Here is a 9414-nt window from a genome sequence, read left to right on the forward strand (position 1 = left end):
ATATCCATGATGGATATTGTAACCAGGTACCTCTCTTGTGCAGCCAAGGATAGAACAATCTCCTCCAGCCACAGGCTCCTGGTACAATGAAGAAATAGATGTCCACCAGTAACTTCCAATCTTAAGGACTTTTATTCCATGCAGGTTTCTAGTACACAGTTCCAACAGCAGCATAGCACATACCAGGATTCAATACAGGCTTACAGGCTCCAGTCTGGGCTCTTTATCCAGTGCACAATAAACAGTAATTCAATTCCCAAGACAAACAGTTCTTTCAGTTCATCATCACAGTTCAGTCACCAAGTAGCATTTTCTACCTTCTATCCTCTTTACCTTCAGGAGAGTTCAATATTTTAGGGACTCCTTCTACCCAAGGGTTTTCCCCTGCATCAGCTTCACAGTGAATTCAATACTTTTGGGACTTCCTCTCACCCAAGGAATTTCAGCCTGCTTCAGTACTTTAGGGACCTCCTTGCCCAAGGGTTTTCAGCCTGCAACTCCTTCTCTCCTTCTGCTTCTCTCTCCTGAACTGAACTCCACTGCTGGGACTCCTTCCCACCTGCCTAATCAATCCCCGGCTTCAGCTACCACTACCAATCATTCTCCTTCCATTAGCTTCCTCACACCCCAAACCAGCTGAATTAAGCATTAGACTAATGAGACCAATGATGAGCTCCTGCACACAAGGTTTCCTAACTCTCTTTCCGTCTAGTGGCAGCCACTCTACACAACCTGCCAGCTTACACCCATGTCTTCCCCGATTGCAGCTAGGAGTCCAGTCCGGGTTCTTTATCTCACCCTCTGGCTCCTTGCCTGCAATGCCTTCTGGGACTTGTATTTCAGACTGAAACTGCCTTAACCCAACTATCCTGGAGGTGACTTTATCACAATATGTATAGCATAGATCTTCATGCACTGGGCCTCTGATATATACAAATCCATGTCATGGATATTCACTGTAGCTACCCTGGAAATCAGAATACTTAGGTGTGGGTCCAGAACCAGGATGGAAACTACTGCCCTACCGGTTAATGGGATGCCACTAAACAACCCACAATCCCCACCGGCCAGCAGTGGCGTTCCTGGGGGGCGGCTGGCTCCCGGGGTGGATCACCGATGCGCCCCGCCCCCGGGGGGCAGCGCCCCCCTGATGCAGCGCGGATCCCCCCCCCCAGCGAAAGGACACCCCTGCGAAGGAACCCCCCCCCCCCCCGCCGGGTGCACGCCGCTGGGGGGGGTGCCGCGCGCGCCTGTCCTCCGTTGTTCCATGCTTCTTCTCTGCCCCGGAACAGGAAGTAACCTGTTCCGGGGCAGAGAAGAAGCATGGAACAACGGAGGACAGGCACGCGCGGCACCCCCCCAGCGGCGTGCACCCGGGGCGGACCTCACCCACCGCCCCCCCCCCCCCTAGGAACGCCACTGCCGGCCAGCCCTATATTTTCAAAGGAAGTCTCTGTATGGATTATTTTCACTACTGTTCTCTTATTTCCCAGCAGAAATGGAAAAGCTGCTTTCAAGACACGTTAGTACATTTCGGGCATCAATTAAAATTGATTTCAGTCTAACCGTTTGATATTTTGCCTGTAACAGCTCGCATCAAGCAGATCCATAAAATGATGGAACATAACATAAATCATGCATCAAAAATGAAAACGTCATCATGTCAGAACTCCTGTCTTCAAACTCCCACCACATAAACATCAACGGTGACAATAAATGTCCCAAATCAAGGGTGCGGTGCAAAGTTTTACTGATAAAGTATAAATGAGTCAACACGAGCTGTGTTTCAGCCATAAGGCCTGCTTCAGGAGTAACTACCAGAAAATTACATGACGGTCTAATCCTGTGTAACGACAATAAATAACTGGATAAATAACGCTCATCTAAAGACGCTACCCCTATCCCAGCTTAAAGAGCCAAATCTGCCCCTCCCCCCCCCCCCCCCCCCCCCCCAATTTTCATTAACTTTCTAAATTGGAGCTAGCTTAGTTTAAGCTACAATTCCAAAGGGACCTCACTGTTGGAGGATAACTGCTGGATTCTATATAAGGGGACTTAAATGTAGGCACATCGGAATAACATGCATAGCGCTATTCATAGCCGCCGAGAGGGGGAGCAGGGGGGACAAAATTTCCTGGGCCTGGGCCTCCAAGGGGGACCCGGCGCCGCAGTCCCACCCGCCCTCCGTCGTTGACCGTCTGCCCCCTACATTGAAATCGCAGTCTCACCTCCGTGAAAGCAGCACTGCAGGCAGCAGAACGCCTCCCTTCGGGCCTCCTTCCCTCCCTGTGTCCCGCCCTCGTCTGACGTAACATCCGCGAGGGCGGGACACAAGGGAAGGAGGGCCGAAGGGAGGCGTTCTGCTGCCTGCAGCGCTGCTTTCACGGAGGTGAGACTGCGATTTCAATGCAGGGGGCCTGGCCCGGTGGCGTTCGGAGGAGGGGAGCAGTGGCGGCGACCTCAGGTGGGGAGTGGAGGGGGGAGCGGTGGCGGTGACCTCGGGTGGGGGGGGGGGGGGCGGCGAGGACGGCAGGGGCAGGGCCCCGGGAGCGGCCTTGCCCCGGTCCCAGCCCAGTCCCTCGGTGACCCTGGCGCTATTCTATAAACCACATCTACAGTAAGATATGATTTATAGAACAGCGCATAAGCTGGGGGAATGTACATACATTTAGGCATGGCCATTTATGACACTGAAAACCTGGTGTTAATGTCCGCATGTTCCCCTGAATTCTATAACAATGTGCCGTAAATGTGATTGACACCCCTGACACGCTCACACTCCTCCCATTGTTGCACCCCCTTTTCAGCTATGAGCCTTGGAATTTACGGATGCCTCTTTTTAGAATACGCCTAAAAGAAAGCGCACATAAATTCTAGTTATTGCCAGTAATGATAATTGGTTGTTATCGGCCAATTATCATGACTAATTGGCTCATTACTCAATTGAGTAGCATAAGTACATTGACCGAGCGCACAATTTAATATGCGCTACTCACCGCACCTTCAATAGAATCCGGCTCAAAATGAGTAACAGCCACAAGTGATATCAGTCTACAAGAAAAACATTCATCTTTCCCTAAGCTCCACTGTCATAATTTTTAGGGTTTGAGAGCTGCAATGTGTGAGGTCAGGACTCAGCTGTTCGCTCTTTTACCTTTCCGAGGCTAAAGACCACACTCTCATGCTGCTGTTAAGTCTCTGGTCAGAAAACAAGATTACAACAACTCTGAGGGGAGCCGGCATCTTACACTGCTGAACAGATCAGATCGTTGTATGATGTGATGTAGATTAGGCATGAATTCTGAGAGATAACAGAACCATGCACTAAGAGCTGACACTGAAGGCATGAAGGGAACGGCTTTACAGCAGAGGATTAGGAAAACAGCAAACAAGTATCCAAAAGCCATAATTCATTTGCACAGGAATTGTAACACACATTGCCCCACATTCCCTTGGCTTCTTATCCCCCAATATCACTCAGTGTAGCCAGTAATCTGCATTAGCATTTACCTGTAAATGAGAACTTCGTCGTCCGAGCAGTTATACTGTAGTTGATACATTTTAACCTTTGGAGCAGCCTTGCTCACTGACCATTTGACCAACGCTGAGGTAGCTGTCACCTCTGACACCACAACAGCCCTCTCTGGTGGAACCTTTGTCTCTCCTTTGTTCAACTTGCTTGAGCTGGTGATGTCAGAAAGCCTCGATTTGGGTGGAGCTGCTCGGCCCGTGCCATTACTGAGATGAGGAAGCTGGATGATAGATAATTCTACTGATGCTGTTGACTCCCCAGCAGCGTTGGCTGCAATGCACGTAAAAGTGCCGTAATCCTTGGACGTAGTGATGAGAATATCCAAAGTGCCATTATCGTAGACAGCCGTCCTTGAAGAATTCCCAATAAGTCGATCGTCAGGAGCCACCCAGTGAATAACCGGGTTAGGGTCCCCAATGGCCTTACACTTTAATGATGCAGTTTGACCTTCTAGTACCAGCAACTTGTGGGTGTGTTGCGTGATCAGAGGTGGTTCACACATAAATTCCTCCTCTCGGACATACCAAAAGTACCTTCCTTTTAAACTGGAAGGGGATGCACAGGTTTCCATGTCATCTTCTCTCTCAAGCCTTCGCAACCACAAAAGCTCACAGTTACAGTGCAGTGGGTTCCCTCCGATGCTTAGAGACAGAGGTGGGGAAAATGGGGTTGCCGCTGTAGGTATTGGCTCCGGGGACCTTGTAAATATGGGATCCGGAGGGAGCTTCTGAAGTCTGTTAGAAGTTAAATCCAATCGGGCCAACTTATGGAGTTCCGTAAATGTTCCCTCCGAGATATGGTAAATTAGATTATGGTCTAAACTAAGCTGGTGCAAGTTTACCATCTGTTTTACAGCATTCCATGGGATGCTCTTGAGATTATTATATGAAAGGTCCAAGTCTTCCAAGGTCTGTACAAAATCCTCAAAAGCTTCATCAGAGATACTGCTCAGTTGATTGTTATTAATAATCAAGTGTTGAAGGTTTATCAAGCCCCTTAAAATATCATCCCCAAGGCTGGATAACCTATTACTGTCTAAGTGTAAAGATCGTAGGCTCTCAAGGTCAATAAATGAAAAGGGTTGGATGTAGCTAATGGTGTTTCTAGACAAAGTGAGGTCAACTAGGCCACTCATGTTGGCAAAATCCTGCCTGCTGATGGCTATAATGAAGTTTCCCCCCAGTCGAAGTTCAACTGTCCTTCGATCTATGTCAGAAGGTACAAAAAGGAGACCCTTGGAGGGACATAGTGTGCCAAGTGATTCAGACAGGTTTTGACAGACACAGTACTTAGGACATGCGTTGACCATTACTGCCATTCCAAACACCAGGACACCGCAGAGCAATTTTTCCATTGTAGATCAAGCAACGGTACCTGCAACAGAACAAAAGATCCATGTTACAAAGACTGATTCTTTTATGGTTTCATTTCGTTTCTTTTGCTTATTGTTTATTTATGGGTTCTTTTGTTTCAGTTCCTTTATATGGTTTGAGATGATTGCCAAGTACACATTGACACATTTGTAAAAGAGGGACAAGCACAGAAATAAAGCAAGCAAGTGCATCCAGGAGAGGAGAGAAGGGAAAGACATTGCAATGTTATGCATTTTAGAACTGGCAAGGATGTTGTGGAGGAGAGCAGTGAATACAAAACTTGCTCATGCATGAGAATACTGACTTGTATGGAAAAGAGACCATCATCTAGTTACACATGGGGCATGTCACCTAATATTGTTGAAAAATGATAATGTACAGGTTAAAAAGGCAACAAAAAATGTCCTGTTGGCTAATAAAGGGAATCGGGAATGACCGCCCCTTACTCCCCCAGTGGTCACCAACTCCCTCCTACCCTAAAAAATTTTTTTTTAATTTTTTGCCAGCTTCTATGCCAGCCTCAAATGTCATACCCATCTCCCTGACAGCAGTATGCAGGTCCCTGGAGCAGTTTTAATGGGTGCAGTATACTTCAGGCAGGCAGACTCAGTCCCATCCCCCCTACCTGTTACACTTGTGCTGGTAAATGTGAGCCCTTCAAAACCCACCCGAAACCCACTGTACCCACATGTAGGTGCCCCCCTTCACCCCTTAGGGCTATGGTAGTGGTGTACTGTTGCGGAGAATGGGTTTTGGGGGGGTTGGGGAGCTCAGCACCGAAGGTAAGGGAGCTATGCACCTGGGAGCAATTTGTGAAGTCCACTGCAGTGCCCCCTAGGGTGCCCGGTTGGTGTCCTGGCATGTCAGGAGGACCAGTGCACTACGAATGCTGGCTCCTCCCATGACCAAATGCCTTGGATTTGGTCGTTTTTGAGATGGGCGTCCTCGGTTTCCATTATCGCCGAAAACCGTTGACAACCATCTCTAAGGTCGACCTAAATGTTGAGATTTGGGCGTCTCCGACAGTATTATCGAAACGAAAGATGGACGCCCATCTTGTTTCGATAATAGCGTTTTCCCCGCCCCTTCACCGGGACGTCCTTAGAGATGGGCGCCCCCGTTCGATTATGCCCCTCCACGTGTGTCTAAGTCATGAGAAGAAGAACTGTTTGTTTCTCGTGTCACAGTATGATGAGATCCCTTTCCTCCTCTAACTTGAGAGTGTTGTTGAGTCTTCACTTTTTTATATTGAGTAGTCTCATTTGTTCAGTGAAGCTTCCATGTAGAAGGCTGCGTGCGCAGGCTTCTGTTTCTGTGAGTCTGACGTCCTGCACATACGTGCAGGACGTCAGACTCACAGAAGCAGAAGCCTGCGCGGCCACATTGGTGATCTGCAAGGGCCGACTTCTACATGGAATGTTGCTAGTGGAATCTCAAATAGTAGCAACAGTGGAGGAGTGGCCTAGTGCTTAGGGTGGTGGACTTTGGTCCTGGGGAACTGAGGAACTGACTTCGATTCCCACTTCAGGCACAGGCAGCTCCTTGTGACTCTGGGCAAGTCACTTAACCCTCCATTGCCCCATTTAAGCCGCATTGAGCCTGCCATGAGTGGGAAAGCGCAGGGTACAAATGTAACAAAAATAAAATAGATACTATTGGAGGTTCTACATGGAATGTTGCTACTATTAGAGATTCTACATGGAATGTTGCTACTATTGGACATTCTACATGGAATGTTGCTATTCCACTAGCAACATTCCATGTAGAAGGCTGCGCAGGCTTCTGTTTCTGTGAGTCTGACGTCCTGCACGTACGTGCAGGACATCAGACTCACAGAAGCAGAAGCCTGCGCGGCCACATTGGTGATCTGCAAGGGCCAACTTCTACATGGAATGTTGCTAGTGGAATAGCAACATTCCATGTAGAATCTCAAACAGTAGCAACAGTGGAGGAGAGGCCTAGTGGTTAGGGTGGTGGACTTTTGTCCTGGGGAACTGAGGAACTGAGTTCAATTCCCACTTCAGACACAGGCAGCTCCTTGTGACTCTGAGCAAGTCACTTAACCCTCCATTGCCCCATGTAAGCCGCATTGAGCCTGCCATGAGTGGGAAAGCGCAGGGTACAAATGTAACAAAAATAAAATAGATACTATTGGAGATTCTACATGGAATGTTGCTATTCCACTAGCAACATTCCATGTAGAAGGCTGTGCAGGCTTCTGTTTCTGTGAGTCTGACGTCCTGCACGTACGTGCAGGACGTCAGACTCACAGAAGCAGAAGCCTGTGCGGCCACATTGGTGATCTGCAAGGGCCGACTTCTACATGGAATGTTGCTAGTGGAATAGCAACATTCCATGTAGAATCTCAAACAGTAGCAACAGTGGAGGAGAGGCCTAGTGGTTAGGGTGGTGGACTTTTGTCCTGGGGAACTGAGGAACTGAGTTTGATTCTCACTTCAGGCACAGGCAGCTCCTTGTGACTCTGGGCAAGTCACTTAACCCTCCATTGCTCTATGTAAGCCACACTGAGCCTGCCATGAGTGGGAAAGCGCGGGGTACAAATGTAATAAAATAAAATTAAAAAAAAACTCCTAACAGCGCAAACTCATACAACAATCTCGTAATATTGCTCTACAGCTATCAGTGAGTAATTATTCTTAGTATCTATAATACTAATCGTTTTACTATTGTTACCATTTTTAATATATTAATGTATATCTGAATACTATGTTAATTGGTCATTTATATATGGCATGTTTTGTTATTTATGTATGGTTAAACATAAATGAATAAAAATAGCTTGAACATTAAAAAAAAAATTACGCGTCCTTTTACTATAGCTTAGAGTGCTCGAATGGAATTAGTGTGCATTAAATACTAAGGGGTCCTTTTAGTAAGGTGTGCCGAAAAGTGGCCTGCGCTGGTGTAGACGCGTGTATTGGACGTGCGCAGGTCCATTTTTTCAGCGCACCTGCGAAAAAGGCCTCTTTTCTTTGGCCGAAAATGGACGGGCGCCAAAAATGAAAATTGGCGCATGTCCATTTTAGGCCTGAGACCTTACCGTCGCCCATTCGCATAGCGGTAAGGTCTCACGCGTTAACCGGGCGGTAACTGGCAGCGCGCCTACAATGCCGATTACCGCCCGGTGAGCGCCGCATGCGGGAAAATAAAATATTTTTTTCTGACGCACATAAAAAAACGAAATTACCGCCTGGGCCACGCTGTAGCCGGCTGGTAGTTCTGAACTGGCGCACGTTCGGTGTGCACAGGCGCCAATGGGGCTTAGTAAAAGGGCCGCTAAGATCCCACAGGGTTAAAATGGGCTTCTTAGCGTTTACCATGCACTAGGCTTTAGTGATAAATAATACACATTTAGCAGGCAGAGGTAAATGCTTCGTTGTGTTCAGGATATGTAATTTGATTCATAATAAATCAGGCCCAGATGCATCAAACAAATGTAAAAAAAATCTAAATCGTTAAAGTCCTTAACGATTTTGAAAAACCGAAGCATGCACCAAAAAAACAGGTCAAACATGTTTGTTGCGGTATTGAGAAGTACAATGTATCAATGAATCGCAATCCCCGTCGTTAATCGGCCCCTAAATCATGCGCAGAGCAGCCAAGCGTAATGCTGTCTGCTCTGCGCATGCCACAAACGTCCAAAAAAAACCCACAACACAAACACGTGGCTCCCCACTTCCCCCTGCACTAACCAAAACAAAAAAAAATCCAAATAGATCGGGAGGGGGCAAAGGCGCTAGTCAGGAGCGTCCTGTATGGGCGCCCTTGCCCCCCCCCCCCCCAAGATCGCTGCTGTTCCCCGCTTCAGCCGGTTTTAATAAAAACAAATCTCCAAATTTTCTCATCCCCGCTCCCCCTCCCTTCCTGTGTCTCCTGTCCTTTGCTCCAGGGCTCCACTTCCTGCCATCTTCCGCCTCCGTGCCCCGCCCCCTGGGATAGTCTCCGCCGCTCCCACCCTCCACCGGACCCCCCCTCCGCATTACCGTCCCTTGCAGCGCCTCTCACCTGTATGCGAAGGTGCTGCATGGGATAAAACATCTGATCGCCAATTGCTTCTCCCTCCTCCGACATTAGTCTGTTGTTCCTGGGCCCGCCCTCCATTGACGTAAGTTACCTACGTTAGTTATCTACGTAGGTAACTTACGTCAATGGAGGGCGGGCCCAGGAACAACAGACTGACGTCGGAGAAGCAATTGTCGATCAGATGTTTTATCCTGTGTAGTGCCTCCACATACAGGTGACAGGCGCTGCGTGGGACGGTAATGCGGAGGGGGGGTCCGGTGGAGGGTGGGAGCCGCGGCAACGATCCAAGGGGGGTGGGGCACGGGGGCGGAGGCGGAGGATGGCGGGAGGTGGAGCCCTGGAGCAAGGGACAGGAAACACAGGAAGGGAGGGGGACCGTGGATGAGAAAATGTGAAGATTTGTTTTTATTAAAACCGGCTGAAGCGGGGAGCAGTGGCAATCTTGGGGGGGGGGGGGGGGGGAAG

The 9414-nt window shown here is 48.6% G+C and overlaps 1 protein-coding gene across 1 annotated transcript in view; it reads right to left on the reverse strand.

The window, feature by feature from the left end:
* The window catches only part of LRFN2 (leucine rich repeat and fibronectin type III domain containing 2), a 170962-nt gene extending 166076 nt beyond the window's left edge, over positions 1-4886 (reverse strand). Inside the window, exon 1 of the mRNA XM_030194605.1 lies at positions 3511-4886. Coding sequence (XP_030050465.1) covers positions 3511-4886 — 1376 coding nt within the window. The remainder of the gene's footprint in view (positions 1-3510) is intronic.
* Positions 4887-9414: the final 4528 nt, after the last annotated feature.

This window comes from Microcaecilia unicolor, chromosome 3 (genome assembly GCF_901765095.1).
Source record: "Microcaecilia unicolor chromosome 3, aMicUni1.1, whole genome shotgun sequence".
NCBI lineage: Eukaryota > Metazoa > Chordata > Amphibia > Gymnophiona > Siphonopidae > Microcaecilia > Microcaecilia unicolor.